General features: G+C 40.9%; 1 protein-coding gene across 4 annotated transcripts in view; it reads right to left on the bottom strand.

Moving 5' to 3' along the window:
• The window catches only part of LOC131036706 (protein TIC 22, chloroplastic), a 171,856-nt gene that overhangs the window by 117,336 nt on the left and 37,657 nt on the right, over positions 1-16,863 (bottom strand). Inside the window, exon 4 of one of the 4 annotated variants that reach the window (XM_057968668.2) lies at positions 16,554-16,651. The exons of the other annotated variants lie outside the window; for them this stretch is intronic. Within the exon in view, the coding sequence (XP_057824651.2) occupies positions 16,554-16,651 (98 nt within the window). The remainder of the gene's footprint in view (positions 1-16,553; positions 16,652-16,863) is intronic. 4 annotated transcript variants of the gene reach the window in all.

Below are 16,863 nucleotides of genomic sequence, written 5' to 3'. Positions count from 1 at the left end.
AGGTTAAACTCCAAACTATCAATAAATTTCACCAGAGAGATTCAACCTTTTCTCGTACCAGATCAATTAGAAGATAGCGAAGAGCATACTCAACCTGGCTTTGATGAGCATGTACCTCTTCCTCCTGTCAAATGGTCAGCACCAGAACATACAGACTTGACCACCTTGATGCGGCCAGTCATGACATATACAAAGTGGTGGGTTAATCAACAGTGTCACAGGCTAAAGCAGAAGAATATAACTTTGACTTATAATCTAATGGGAGTAGCAAAAGGATATTCTTCAAATGAAGAAGCAACACAAAATGCCAGACCAAGCGAGAGTGCTAAAAGGAAGGGGAACACAATTCGAAATGAAGAACCTACTCAGAAGAAGCAAAGGATAGAACCATCTCGATCTGCCACATCAAGGAATGAGAAATACATATTAATTGTTGATGAATCATTGGCTGAAATAAAAATTCCTTCTTCAGTTCATGAAGAAAATGCAAATTCAGTCCATCAGGAAGACGAATAGCCACCATCTCCTACCGGCATAGAAATCCTAGAATCGGAGCATGACACAAATATTGAAGAGGGAGTTTCAAGAAGGGATGATTTCTGCTCTCCGAGGTATTGCACGTGAGAGAGAAACAAAGGATGACCAAGAGGTAGAAAGCATTGAGCAGCCCACTGTTCCTGAATGGCTGAGGGAGAGATTGAAGATGAACACACCAATAGTAGAAGAACAAGAAGAAGATGACATGACAGATTTCTTGGCCTGATTAGAGCAAATTGTTGTGAAGAAGCCAGCCAAGAGATTTTCTACCATCCAGAGAGATGAGACAGGCAACCACATAGTGCAGATAGTTGTGTCTAAGGTGAACAAAGCAAAGGGAGACATTGCTCCTCATGAGTATGAGATCACCACTTTTGACTTAGGCCCCAGCACAAAGGCCCAAGTAAAAGAGGACTTAGACAATTCAGTTGCTTCCATAATGGCAAAACTGGATGAAGAGACCCAAAAGAAAAATGAATATAAGAGAGAAGTTGAGCGCTTGAAAGAATATATTCGACACTTGACTACTAAGCCACTTGATCAAGCCAATCCAGAGGTTCTCCCACTTTTGGATTCACAGCACGTAGTCAAAAATTCTGAAGATGTAGTAACAACCAAAGAAACTAGAGATTGGATACAAAGTATAAAAGAAGAAGCAACCAAGTTCCTAGAAGGAATCTCATCAGCATATGAACAAACTCCTTTGCTTTCCAGGATTGAGAATATGGCACAAATGTGGGCTGATTTCCAGGATGTCCAAGAGAGAATTATTCCATCCCTTAGAGAACTAAAAGGAATCTCATCCCAAGAGTTGGTTGATCAAAAGATAATTGAAGCAGGGGCTGCCTATGACTTCAACAGTTGGCACTGGACACTAGTTGCACAAAATGAAGTCTTGGAAAAGGTGAAGGATGATGCTGATAGAATAGAAGGACAGATAAAGGCAATTCAGGACAAGATCTTTCTTGTAATTGCAGAAATGATTGGGAAAGAGACCATCCAAGAGAGAGATATGCAGTTGGAGAATTTGAAGGCCAGAGTTCGGGACATCTTCTTTGCCATCACAAGATCAGTCGAGAAGAATAATTTGGCTAAGGCATCAAACCTCATGTCCATCAAAGATGCCTTTCACAAACAAGAATTAGACTGGGAGATCACTTTTGCTCTATGTGCAGACAACTTGGAAGGGTTAGAGTTCAGGATCAACATGTTGCCACATGTCACCATGGAGGAAGTGGACCAAATAGCGTCCAAAATCATTAAATATCAAAAGAAAGGGATACAATCCTAAAAAATAGCATCTTTTGCCACTTGTCTCTTTTGAAAATGATCTTGGATTTTATTTGGAAACTTTATCTAGGGTTAGGTTGTCTAGATCATAGTTTTAAAACTCATGGACTCGCCACGGACTCGCGAGTCCATGGGAGCCACGAGTCGACTCGCCGAGGACTCGCGAGGCGAGTCCTGGCGAGTCCATTTGAAAGACTCGCGAGTCTTTTGCAAGGACTCGCGCAAGTCTTTTGCATGGACTCGCGAGTCTTTCAGATGGACTTGCGCGACCCAGAAAAAAAGTCATGCAAGCTTTAAAATTGAGTTTAACATGTGAAAAAATTTGGTCTCTCTGTCAGGATTCATATATGGAATATAACATTTAAGTATAAGTGACATTATATTCCATATATACTGTCAGGATGTTTGAGAGTGGCTTCGGACCTCCAGGAGTTATAATGCAAAATCTAGTTTTTGGAGGATTCTTCAATTTTCTAGACTCAGTCAGATTTCAGGATCAGGAAGACATTCCAAACAGCCAAATTTCAAGGCATTTGAAGATCAGGATGACGTTCCAGACTTTAAGTTATATTCCATATATACTGTCAGGATGTTTGAGAGTGGTTTCGGACCTCCAGGAGTTATAATGCAAAATCTAGTCTTTGGAGGATTCTTCAATTTTCCAGACTTAGTCAAATTTCAGGATCCTTTGGCGATGCCCCTTGACCCCAACTTGGGGGCGCTGCCCCCAAACCCCCGTCGAAAAATATAGGGGGAAATTGCGCCGATGGAAGTAGGGAAAATTTAACCTCTGAGTCTGATTAGGCTCCATATAAAAAAGCATAATTAGCATTGAAGAAATCTTGGTATTATACATTTTAGAGTTGAAAGTTTGAAACTATGAGTATGTGACACGTGTAATGTTTCAATTATGGCTCTTATGTTCTCTAAATGCATTAATTTCTTTATGTTTTTTTGTAAAACTACGGTTTTTTTTTTGCCGAGTCTTTCACGAGTCTTTCACGAGTCCGAGTCCGAGTCCAAATTTTTGGTTTGCCGAGTCCGTGGCGAGTCTGAGTTTTTCAACTATGGTCTAGATCTCAGTCGTCGATCTTACATTGATCTCGGTCGTTTATTTTGTTTTCATAAACTCTCAACTCTCATTCTCTCATTTCATTGTGTTGTGGAGAGATTTATGAAATTGTTGTGCAGAGCTATTTGAGTAATTAAAAATTCATTATCAGTATTGTTTTGAAATATTTTTATTGCTAAATGGTTGCATGGTTACATATTCCCTTCAACACTTAGATTAGATTTGCTTAAGTAATTTGTTTTCAAGTTGTTAGATGAATGATAGATCTGATAGTATTGATTGGTGAAATCTTGCTCATACTTTTGTTGGATGGATGATTTCCTTTCAATGTGTAAAGTTAGTCTGAGCTTTTAATATGAATGTTTAACTTCTACTGGGAATAATATTGTTCAATCGTTAGTCTTCCTCCTAAGTGAGAAAATCTTAAGCATAACCCTAGAAGATTACACCCGCTTTGCATAGTTGTCCGAGTGTGGTGAAACAAAGCATAGTCACCGGTTTCACCCAGTCTTTACCGTCTCTTGAGTTCATAGGAATAGCTTAGAAGTAGCAAAGATTTCCTAAACCCTGTCCTTTTTGCAATCCTAAATCATAAAATCCGAAAACATAGAGCATAAATTGTTAAATCTGCCTAAGTTCAACCTATGAATGATACTAGTTAATAAGCATAAATCCCCCTTGAGATTTTCAGCATACACTACCCGAGAAGCTATCCCACTAAAGTCACTTGTTCGCACATATATTGGAGTCACCTTGTGGTCTTTCTCACAATCTTGGCACAAGTAGTGATTTTGTTCAGGAGAGGATAGAGTATCCTTGTGGTATTTTATTCTAAGTGTTCGGTAGATGATAAAACGTGAAGAATATCTACCAAGAGGGTGAGGAGATCCAAATGTTTGTGACAAACCACCATATTTCACAAGCCATTTTTGGGAGCTTCTCGAGGTTGGAATTGCTGAAGGTAAATTTAATTTTATTTATGCCCTAGATTACAACTCTTAGCTATTAAGGGTGGGTTAGAGAGGGAGTTCCTTTATCTCTTTAATTAAAAAAGAAACCCTACAAACAAGTTAGGAAATCAATCTATAACATATAAGTGACTAATAATTACAAACATACTAACTATAAAACAGAGATAGACTGATTAAGATCCATAAAGTAAAGAAGCACTAACTATGATGAAACTTAAATAATTTTGCAAACAGCACTGTAATGTAAAGATCAGAAATCCTGGGTCATAACCATAGGAATCCTCATTATCTTGATAGGGTGCCTTAGTAACGGTTCTCCCTAATCAAGTCACTATGGGAGGGTGCTTTAATAATGGTTCTCCCTAACCAAGTCGCTTTGTGAGGGTGCCTTAATAACGGTTCTCCCTCAATCCTAAAGCCCTCAATCCTAAAGAGGGTGGCTCATTAACCGTTCCCCCTCTGTCTGAGAAGGTGCCTTAATGGTGGTTCTCCCTCTAGAGATAGATTTCAGCAGTATCATATATCAGATTCATAAACATGAATATATTGCCAACCAAATATGCAGAAAGTTATCAGCATCAGTCATAAATATGCAAGGTATTAATACTATGAATATACAAATATTATCATGCAAAAATTACAATGTAATGCATCTACAGTTTGCTATATATAATTCCTGGAATTCATACCAGTTTGGATATCTGGCTGAGTATATTTGTAGCAGGTATTAGGCTTTTGTCTTACTACTTTTCTTCCTTTTCTTTCCCTTGATTTGCATGGAAAGTTATGTCTTTCCAAAATGGTCACTATCTTTGCAAAGCCGGTGACTCCTCATATCATGTATTTTGCCTTAACTAATTAATCTGCTGCTGATTATCGCACCTAATCAAGGATTATTAATAATACTTATTAATGTAAACACAATTCTTATTGTTTCCTTAATCCATTTGTTAACATGCTAATGCTGTATTGACGTATAATAAGATCTCTGCCTGGGTTGGTATCGCTGTTCTGCAACAATTAAATGTGCCTTTTTGCATAGTGTTTGTTGTTTTTAGATCATCCTATGCATCGGCCTTACATATGCCTTTGTTTGAGTATGGAGACAGCCTGTAACTTCATAGCAGTTCTGATCTGATATGATCGATGGTGCTCCCACTGGATGCTTTGATTCCTTTCCTTTATATCTCTCAATGAGAAGGAGGGGTCACACCTCTTCATCAAGTATGCCCTTTGGCAAGAGACACACCCTTTCACCATCAGCACCCTTTGAAAGAGTGCAACTCTTCATTATTTCTGCCCTTTCAAAGGGACAACCTTTCACAATCAGATCTGCACTTCTTATTTAAATCAGATCTGCACTTCTGATTTCCAAATTATCCCCTCTCAAATGAGGTTCTCTTCTCCCTTTTATATCCCATGTTTGAGGGAGCCACAACTTTTCATTCCATGTCTTTTGACCATTCATTAACTTAATTAAATTTTAATTAAATTTAATTATATTCTTTTATATTTGAATTTGAATTTTATTTTATTTTTATTCTTTTGAGTTTAAATTTTATTATTATTATCATTTACCATTAAATTATATTTCAAAGTGGGGACATTACAATCAAAGTCATAATAGCAAAAAGAGACAAGGACCCCCAAAAAGCATTTTTCAAAAAAGTGGAACAAATCATTCATCATCAGGGAAACAAGATGACCACGCCATTGCACCTCCTTGCACATGCTTTATATCCCATGTACTATAGCAATGAAGTACTTAGGATTGAAGAAAGGACCCAAAATGCTCACCCATTCCTCTTCCAGCTCCATGACGGCATTGCCTACTGCGTTGGCATCCACATCCCTGACAAACCAGTCCATTTTCTCAATGCATGCCTCCTTGGAAGGAAGAATGTCCACTAGCAGGCAAAGAATGTTCTCGTAAATGAAACCATCGCACCAGTGCCTTTCTTCGCTGAGCGCGTCCTCAACAATCGCAACAATCACTGCTTGCCCTTCGACATCAATGTCGAATAGTCAGTCACATTGCTCTACCAGAGACTCATCACGACACATACAGCTCAGCCCAAAGTGATGAACCATGATTCTGAAACAACTGTGAAGAAAGCCTCCTCAAAAACAAACCCGGTCATTGCAAGAGGTTACTAAATTGAAAACTGCTCTGCGAATCCTCCAAACATCCTAAAATAAATGATAAATATTTTTTGCTCATAAAGTGACTTATAATATTTATTTTATTTTGTTATGGCGCTAGGTAAAGTTACTTTATTAAAATAAAGTATTAAACTCATTAGCATAATTAATTAAATACAAGTTTTAAGGACAACTTATTTTTATTAATTAATTTATTTCTTCTCCACAAACTTGGCCGAAAATGGGGACATTACATGCTAAACAAGTTACCAAATTTATTGACATCCAGTTGGGTTCTTTATTTGATGAGAGATCACGTTAATGGTAAGGAGCTTGTGTGACCTATTTGCCACATATGGGTAAACAATTAAATGCAGAAAGTAAATGCACAAAACATAATGGAAATATATTAAATAACCAGTCTCTGTATTAATTCAACAGTCCTTGTACATCAAGTGCTTATAACATTACACCAGACATGACTATCATGATGATACTAAGAAGGAATGGTATGCAATATATAATACCCGAAGGGGTGCGACCAACCGTCGCGTCCAACTGCCCTTCGGGACGACTAACTAACTAACTACTGTAACCCATTATTACCGATGACAACATAAACATAATATGACAACATAACATAATGATTATTCCCGGTAACATCATCCCCCCCAAGAAAAGAAGTCATCTCCGGACGACTTAATACAAAATAGAGATGACATTAAACAAAACCAAGGTAGAGAACTGCAGGAACTGCGAACGCTAGTCGAGCGTGGAACTCATACACCTGCTGCGTCCTCGCTTGAAAACCCTTCTCTGCTACCATCCGATGCTCAAGTGCGGATTTCACCATTAGTGCTTCCTTTGACATCACTGTCCTCCTGTGCCTAAACCAAACTTGTCTGCAAAACACGCTTTTCAGTCTCAGCCTCCACCAACTGCTACTCAAATGATACTGTCTCCCTAGCCAATTTGTCCTCGATAGCCACCCATACTGGAACTCATACACCTGCTGCGTCCTCGCTTGAAAACCCTTCTCTACTACCATCCGATGCTCAAGTGCGGATTTCACCATTAGTGCTTCCTTTGACATCACTGTCCTCCTGTGCCTAAACCAAACTTGTCTGCAAAACACGCTTTTCAATCTCAGCCTCCACCAACTGCTACTCAAATGATACTGTCTCCCTAGCCAATTTGTCCTCGATAGCCACCCACGCTACCCTCTCGGCATCCAACTCTTGGGTACGCTGAGCTAAGTCTCATGCTACTCCTGCCTCCAACCTGGTGGTCAGCTCCTCCCGAGCCCTCTGTGCATCCACCAAGGCAACCTCTCGTCCAACCAAGACATACTCCGACTTCCTCAAAGCGTACCATTCATGCCGAGAAGGGCCACAACCCTCTGGCACAAAGGCTAGGAGACGCCTCAAATCCTCCATCACACTCCCCAAAGGTTGATAACTGAACTGAATAACTCCCTGGTGTCGTATGACTTTGCGTGCCTACAATGCCTTCCCTCAGACTCTGTTTGTTCGCAACCTCCAAATTTGTCTCCCTCTACGGCTTATGGCTTCCCTGCCACTGCTTAGCTTCAGGCTTCTTTCTCACAGTACGCGACAACCCAGCACTTGTCGTGCCTTCTCTGATGCCCTTCGCCCAACTCCAAAAACTGTATTGTAGCTCAAAAATAAACTGGGGGTCTGGGGCAGCACCCCAGCGAGGTCGAGGCTTTCTGTGATATTTTAAGATGTCAAAACCCTTCTCCTCCACTCTAATATTTTCAGCATCCTGGCTCCAGATGTCATCGAATGATTTTTCAATTTGGTCGTCGTCGTTTTTTTTTGTTTTTTTAATATTGCTCCACTGTAATGTCCCCGATGGCACCCCGGCCATACAACCTCCTCATACGGTCAACAACAGCACTGACACCTCCAATCGTATAGCCACCTTCCCATGCAGTCAACACCCCTCCACCGTACAGATCACTCCATACAGAATACACGACCAACCGTCTACCATACACACCGAACGAGCCTCCTTCTGCACACCGAACGCTTAACTACCTCTTGGATGGCTGTGTACGGCTACGTGTGCCTACCCTGTGCTTGCGTGGGCGTTGCGTTGTTGGGCGGAGTGCGTTTGTGCGGTGGCTGTGTGTTTGTGCGGGGTTGCGTTTATGTTTGTTGCGGTCGTATTATGCAGTTATGTCCTCGAGCGGAGTTTTTATGCGCTTATGGCCTCTGGCGGCGGCGGTATCCACCGCACGGTGGTCCCACCGTCGGTGTTGCCACCGCATGGTGGTTCCATCGTGGGTTTTTTGGTTTTTTTTGCCGTACGAATAGTACGGTTTTTTTTTCTAAGTGTCCAAATTCGGCTTGGGTTTCGTGCCTCTGGGATCGCCCTTTCTCAGTTTGCCTCGCCCGAGAGTCTCCCGCTTTGGTCCCGTGCCTCTCGAGTCGCCTGCACGGCCTCTCAGGTCCCCTTCCATCCTATTCGGTTCCCCTCCAGACTCTTGGGTGTCCTTCCGGCCTCTCGGGTCCCCTGCGTGCTTCTCGTGGAAGGGTTTCAATTTGGACCCGTTGGTGGCAAGTCTATTTTCAATGGCCATCTGAAGACCTAGAACCACAAATTCTACAGGGACCACGGTCTCCTTCCCATACATAAGAAGAAGAAGAAGAATAAAGATTTTGAAGGTTGAGGCATTCCACACAGGGTTCCAATTGTTGGCGACACAAATGATCTTGGGATTATCTACGCCACCGAGGTTTGGGGCGTCTTCCTTCCAATATTCTCTGTATTCCGGTAGGTACACCTCCTCTGTTGCTTGCTCTGGTTCCTCTACTTCAAGCCTATAGCTCTAGAACATTTCGTAATCCTCCATCTGCCAGTGGAAGAGCCCATTCAATGACCTTGTCTCATCCTCGGAGCACTCTCCTAGTTTGAGAATCCCTTCGTCGTTGGGCTCCCTGCAGCCCCGTCCTTCGTCCCTCAGGTCGCCTTCTCCTTCACCCTCCGATTCCGAAGATGATGCCAGTTCCTCACTAACCAACTGCGTCCCAAGGTCTATGATAAACTTCCTTCCTCCATTCTCCATAGACAGAGTGTTCTTCTTCCAGTTGTGGGTGGCCTTGGCTGCCACCAGCCACCCTCTCCCTAAGATCGCATCATACCCTTTTTTCTTTAGTGGGATTACCACGAAGTCCAGTATGAAGGGTTGCGCCCCGATGGTAACTTGTTGGCCCACCAGTGTCCCGATGGGTTTGATTCCATGTTGATCTGCTCCCAACAAATTGAATGTAGATGGCCATAGTGTCGGCTTCCCTAGCTTCCGCCAGGTTTCTTCTGGAAGAACATTCATCCCCGATCCACCATCGACGATGGTATCGGTTAGAATGGTGCCAAGGATACCCATCTCCACAATGGTCGGGTTCCTTCAAGTGTTAACTCCCAGCAGCATGGGGTCTATTGCAGACCCCCAAGAACATCTGTGCGGTGGTTGGTATTGGTTCGTGGTTGGGAGAGATTATTCAGCAACACCGTTCGTAATTGAGGCATCGTCTGGAGGAGGTCGTGTACCTTCACAGGCACCTCCAGTTTTAATTTTAAAATTTGATTTAGTATAGCATCCTCCGCCTCCGATCGGCTGGAAGTACCCGTCATACCCTTCACCTTCGCCCTTTCTCGAATCTCTTTCTCAATTTCTTCCCGTGCTTCCCGTACCCTTCACTTCTCAGCCTCCGGGTCTGGGCACATTGCATGTCTGGCTTGGGCGCGGGTTATGGCCAGCACTTCATCTTCTTTGGTTTCCTCGATATTGAGCAAGTTGATGTCGGACTTCGAGCAGGTGGCGTCTTCGTGGTCTCCCGGTCCGCACCATTTGCACAAATATTGTGTGGCCTCTCCCTTCGGGCAGTCTTGGGCGAAGTGCCCCCACTGGTTGCACGCTCTGCATTGTACCATCGATCGACCTTTGGAGTTGTATTGGATCCGGCTCCTTGTATTGTTATTGTTGTTTCGTCCTCCCCACCGGTTATCTCAATAGCCTCCCGATGTTGCATTGTTGTTCGCCTGGGAGCTGTCGGTACCGCCCGATGTAGTTGGTTGTTCCTGCGTAAGCAATACTTGTTGGTTCTGTGTTTTCATGTTGTAGGGGCATTCCCTGATGGGATGCCCCATCAACTGGCATATATCACAATAGGCCTTCTTTTGGCAGGAGCCTTTCGTGTGGCCGTCCGTCTTACATTCCGTGCACCAAAGCTCCCCTTCGTCGATCTTGCTCGGACCTCCCTTCATAACCTTTAGCTCTTTCATCATCCTCAGCATGTCCTTTTGCAGGGTTTGCACCTTTTTGCCGAACTCGCCATCGCTGCTGCTTCCCTCGGAAGAGTCATCATCCTCGGACGAGCTATCCTTCTTCTTTTTCTTCTTGGATGTCTTGGTCTTGCTCTCAAGATCCATCGCTCTATTATATGCATCTTTGTATGAGGTTGGTGGAACAATTTTCATCTTCTTCCGGATGGAGTGTTTTAGTCCCTCCACGAACCATCTCTTTTTCAACCCATTCGCTGGTTGACTCTCCATTTTCCCCAACAGTTCCTTGAGCCGCCAACTATAGGCTTGAACTGTCTCATTCTTGTTCTTCTTTGTGCCATAGGTTTCGGTGACTATTTCATTGTCGTCTCTAAGGAGGCGAAACTCTATCCCGAACTCCTTCAGGTCGGGCCATGTGCCGACTTTGGTCTTATCCGTATCGGAGTACCAGTCGATGGCCACTCCCCTTAAGGTTGCTAGAAATGTGTTACCCATTCATCCTGGTCGGTAACACCGTTCGCTGACCATATGGTTTCGCAAGTGTGGCAATGGCGAATGGGATCTTCCTTCCCCTCGCCGTTGAACTTCAGCAACTTCTATTTACTGGCCATCCCACTGCTGGGTCTCGCTCCTCTGGTGCCTTGTGTGCTTGTACCTAGTGATCCTCCGCCTCCGCCTCCACCTCCTGCACTTGACCCTCCACTCGTTTGTCCTCTAGAGAAGGTTGTTGACCCCGAACCGAACAAATTGCCTCCCGTACAGTACCCTTGTGCTCCCTCGGTACCGTCAGTCATACCGTCACCTTCAGTCGTCTCCCTCCAGTTGTCCTTCGGAATGGACAAGTTCTTTAGTAGGTCTCTGGTAGCGTCAATCAGGTTTAGATTTCGCCTTGTTTGTTCCACCAATTCTTCGCGACTTCTTACCCTACGGTGGTATTTTGGCGAACTGTAGAGTTCTCCTTCGGCACCCTCCGTGACTCCTAGGTTCCCTTCGGGCAACCCTACGACAGTGTAGAGAGTGTAATTCTCTCCGTCTATCTCTGCCTCCGCAACCTCCATGACACCTCTTGGGTTCCCTTCGAGCAACCCCTCGGCCGGTCGTCCCTCAGCAAGCTGCCTTAGCCTACGCCTTCGTTCTATTTGTTGTCTGAGTCACTCTGAGATTCAATGCTCTTTGTGCCACTTCCCATTCGTCACTTTGTATCTTTTTATTTTTGTTCTTATTTAGTATATTTGGCATAAATCACTTCCGTACATAGCAAAAGCACACCATGTACAAAAAAAAAAACTTTTTTTTTTATTTTGCCTTTCGGCCACGATTTATATCAACAGTGTGCCGGGATTATTACAAGGTTCAATTTCCCCTTAGCCTCTTTCCATTGCGCGGCATCGGCCTCTGGGTTAATCTCACCGACAGGTAGGCCCATCATGTCCGTACGCCATCCGCTCCTTCCTTTCCCGAGTATGTCTAGGCAACGGCGCCAAATGTTTGCCACATACGGGTAAACGATTAAATGCAGAAAGTAAATGCACAGAACATAATGGAAATATATTAAATAACCAGTCTCTGTATTAATTCAACAGTCCCTATACATCAAGTGCTTATAACATTACACCAGACACGACTATCATGATGATACTAAGAAGGAATGCTATGCAATATATAATACCCGAAGGGGTGCGACCAATCGTCGCGTCCAACTGCCCTTCGGGACGACTAACTAACTGACTGTCGTAACTCATTATTACCGACGACAACATAAACATAATATGACAACATAACATAATGATTATTCCCGGTAACATGACCAAGAGTGATTTGCTTTGCCGCCCACTCGATCACTTTATAGAGTATTGTTGCTGCAATTCCATCTCTCAAGAAAAGGTTTAGGTCCAATGCTAAGGGAGATCAAGGAGAACAATTTTTGATAAGTTGTTCATCAAAAATTTATAGGAGTTACTCAAGGTAAGTAATAAATGCAAACATAAATTTAATATGAAATTCTCTATTTTTTGTTTTTATTTTTGAGAAGTTGTTCATCAAAAATTTATAGGAGTTACTCAAGGTAAGTAATAAATGCAAACATAAATTTAATATGAAATTCTCTATTTGTTGTTTTTTTGTTAATTTTATGATAATTTAAAATTTGTTTTCAATTTTTTTGATGTCAAAACCTTTGATCAAAGTCCTTCATTTGGTGGATGGGGATGTCATGCCAATGGGTTGCCTCTATGAAGCCATGTATAGGGCCAAAAGGTCATTCGACATCACTATGGTGGAAACAAAACTAAATAAAATAGGATCATTTGACGCATCATTGATCACAAATTGTCAAACCAACTCCACCAATTCCTACATGCCTCAACCTACTGCCTAACCCAAAGTTCTACTTCTAGAATACATTTTAGACTAATGAGGTGGTCAAGGTAGGCATTGTTTCATGAATTCATAAGATGGTATCAAATAATAAGGTTAGAGGCAAAGATCTTAATGAACTGGGGGTTTACAAGGGTGTAGAGGTGAGGCTCTTTTATTCAACTCAAGTAATTCAAAGGAGAGAAAAACAATTGTCAATAGCCAAGTGAAAAAACATTTTTTTAATTTTTTGCTTAATACTAGAAGTAGAAACTAGAAACTTGAAAAGTATGAAGAATCTCTAAATTTTTAATTAATGCATATATGTTCGAAATGTTTTATAAGTAGATTTCTAGTGAGAGAATTAGGATGTTGGCATACCAAATCTTCATAGGCTAGCCATCCATGTTTTGTCCCAACCCTATAGTGCTTCTGGGTATGAACGCAATTGGAGCTTCTTTGAGAGCAAGAAAATAAGTAGGTTGACCTAATATAACCTCAATGACCTTGTCTTCGTTTGGTACAACCTTGGCCTTTGAACCAAAAAGGTGGAAGGTTCTTACGATGCCATTGACTTGGATGACATCAATCCTTTTGTTGATTGGACAGTCAAAGAACATAGTGATGTCATGCTTACTAATGAAGATTTTGCTACATTGGAGAGAGAGAATGTAATGTCCCCTTCTTGGTAGTAATCAGTTCAGTTGGCTATTAGCCTATTCCGAAGACCCGTAGGCAAGTCGGAAGCAGAAAATAGGGTTTCCCACTTCTAGGGGGATTTCTCAGCGTTTTCAGTGGCTTGCATGTTGGAGTTTTACAGTTTTGATTCGGGATTCCTTCTGGGTTTTCAAAAAGCTTCGCAATGATGGTACATGCATAGCAAGCAGTGGAGTTTGGTAAACTTGCTATTTTTAGTAAGTGGGAGCGAGGACAACTCATTTCTCTGGGTTTTTCTAGGTTTTTTGAGAGCTTCGCAATGGTGTGACATGCAAATGAATATGAAGACTTTTTCGGACTTATATTTTTAGTAAGTTGCGACAGCTGCTCAGAATGTGGTTAAAATGCATTTGGACACGCTTACTATTTTTAGTAGTATGCTATTTTTAGTAAGTGCTATTTATAGCAGTGCTATTTTTGGCAAGGTTTCTGCAGCTCAGTGCAGTGGCTATATCTGGCAGGGCAGTTCTCTAAGTTTCATCTCCCATATTCTTGGAACTTGTTTTGGCAAGTTTAGTATTTGATGGGAAAAAGTAGTTTTTTAATACTTTTTAATATCTCCCCATGGCTTAGGCATGACTTGTATTATGACTTAAAAGGAGTCGACTTGGTGCTTAAAGTATCAATTTTATGACTTAAGGTGGGACACCACTTTGGATGTATTTTCATTAAAAGTTTATAAACTTTGCAATATATTAACATTAGCTTAAGATGGCGTCCACTTGAAGGAAATATGTGATTTTTGCCAAACAAATATATTATTACTTGGGTGTCCAAGTTGGATGGAGTTTCATTTCATTTCATGACAATTTGAAAGGAGTTGAATTTGAATTTGAGGGCGCTCTGCTCCTCATTTGGGTTAACTTTGCTTAATATAACGAAGTGTTGTCGAAATTATTTCAAACTCTTGCTTCAAAGAATGCATACCTCCTAGCCTCCTTCAGTTTCGTGCTTGAAAGATAGCACCTAGCTGAATGTTGTGACTGTTTCTCATTCAAAGGAGCAAATTGAGCTCAATGCAGATGAAGTTATTTGATGTTTTTTGATTTTGGAGTGTTGTTTTCAGTTTTGGAGTGTTGTTTTCAGATTTTGGAGTTTGTTGTGTGTATGGTGCTGAAAGCGAAATTCACTCATAAGTCTCTTAAGAGTTTAGTTGTCGTTTCTAGGTATTTGTCCTATGTTTTCCTCATGGCTAGGCGATTCATTTTGCTAAGTTTCATGATTTTTGGAGCTGATTTGGAATTTCTAGACAAAATCACCCCATCTCTCAGGCTGTACCATGTTGGAGGTTGCCTTGGAAAGCATGCATTGATGTTTTGATCCGATTTGCAGCGGGTTGTTGGTCTTGTCTTGGACGCCTCCTCTCCAAGGAACATTTGCATTTGATTTCAAGTCATTCGGAGCTGTGTGGAGAAAGTTATGAGCATTTAGGCGATTTCTATTCTTGCTGGTCTGTTATTTCAGTATATTGTTCTTCATATCAGACTTGAGTTATTTACCTATTTGGATACTTTTCATATGTTGGATAGCTCATATTTGTTAGAAGATCAATTCCTAACATTTTGGTGTGTTTGGATATCAATTTCCTATTGTAATCTGCAAGCTAATGCTCTCATTGTAAGCTGAAATCAGTAGTACTGATCAGCCTTTGTTTAATTGCATTTTACATTTTGTATTCCCACTGAAAAAGTGGAAAAGGATGGCCTAGCCGCCTATCTTTTAATTTCAGTTGGTTTCATAGTCCTCCCGCTGAATAAGTGGTTGAGTGATCTTATTTTCAGTATTGTAATAATTGTCTTCCCGCTGAAAAGTGGTTGAGTGATCTTATTTTCAGTATTGTAATAAGTGTCCTCCCGCTGAAAAGTGGTAGAGTGATTTACATTAAGTTGTTCTTGTCCAGCAGCGGAAGGGGCTGGCTTGCCGCCCAGCAGTATACTTCAGATTGTTTTGGAGCTAACAATCCCCTATTCATTGTATGCTCTCACCTCACCCCCACTGGACTCTTGGTGATCAAAAGTGGAAGGGTTACCTTTCAGCAGTATTGTATTTCTCTTTCCTAACCTTAACGGATGCATTAAAAAAGTAAGGGGGAGATTTCAGAGAAGTAACAAAATTTAATGTATTGGAGGAAAATGAAGACATTTTTTATAAAACAAATAGACATCATTTTGATACCAACTTACCTATTAGTTCAAGGCTCCGAAAATGAAGTTACACTAGGAGGGGAAGGAGGAAGATGTAGATTGTATTTGGCTGTTTTTGACATATCATATGTAAATAATTATCATGCTGTTATACAGTTATTATTTATTATTTTGTTGTAACAATGTATTGTTTGACTTTAAATTTTCAAATCTAAGAGTTTGAGGATCATCTAACATATATAACATTTGAATTATGAAAAATTAATAATCAAACTAGTCTTTTGTGTTCTCTTAATGTGTTAATTTCTTTTTTTTGTGTAATTATGCTTTTCTTTTATGCCAGGTTTTCTGCTATAGCAAATTCTTGGGCTACCGAATCTGTATTTTCAAATTATGCCATAGACCATTGATTCTTCACAAATTCCTCCCTTATCTTCACTAATCTACCTTTCCCTTTGGGTGCTTACAAAACTTGGCATTCAGTATCTTTGTCTCGAATATCTCAATAGTAATCTTCTGCTTTGGTTCTCTTCAGTCTTGGTATATGTTCTCATGCCATATTAGTTTTTATCAACAATATAAGCTTCAAACGCATAAAAAAGAGACCAGGCTAAGGAATTTTATCCATAAATCCATGCATAAAAACATAACACTCTCCAGGTTTACATGGATACAAAACTGCCTTCTATTAACTTGGCCTGTGAATTTTCAAATCTCCAAGTGTCCATGTGTAGTCCTCATAAACTTGAGTACATCTGACAGACTCACACAAACTAGTGACTCATCACTCACAACATGTCCATTATATTTTCTGTTTGATCATTTGGGCCTTTATTAATTTAATATTTGGTAACATATTCTAAAACCACGACCAAAATGCATCAAGGCTTTTGCATGTTGTCAAGAAAATGGAAATGAGACCAGAGCAAGAAATAAAAATGTTTGCTTGTGCAATATAAACATATTTTTTTGTAACATACCAGTAAGACTAGTATTAACATAAATTGAAAGATATACCTCGTACAAGTTTGCTGGATGCAGAAATCTGGCCTCAGAAATCGCCTTAAGAATCCTTCAGAAATTTCCTCTAAAAACGCCTCAAAAGTTGACTCAAACTATTGTGTGCAAATGATGAAAAAAAGTAAATCATTTTTACTTTCAAATTATAGGACTTTTGCATTCTTTTTTGTTAAAAAAAATATGATTTTTCAAAACCGATGATTTTGCAGCAGTTTACTGTATAAATCAAGTTATCTGTAATAACATGCTTCCAATGACTAATTTAACTCCAGCTTTCGCAACATGTTCAAAATACCAATGATTTTCA

The sequence above is a fragment of the Cryptomeria japonica genome, chromosome 10, assembly GCF_030272615.1.
Source record: "Cryptomeria japonica chromosome 10, Sugi_1.0, whole genome shotgun sequence".
NCBI lineage: Eukaryota > Viridiplantae > Streptophyta > Pinopsida > Cupressales > Cupressaceae > Cryptomeria > Cryptomeria japonica.
This window is presented reverse-complemented; position numbering and strand designations above follow the sequence as displayed.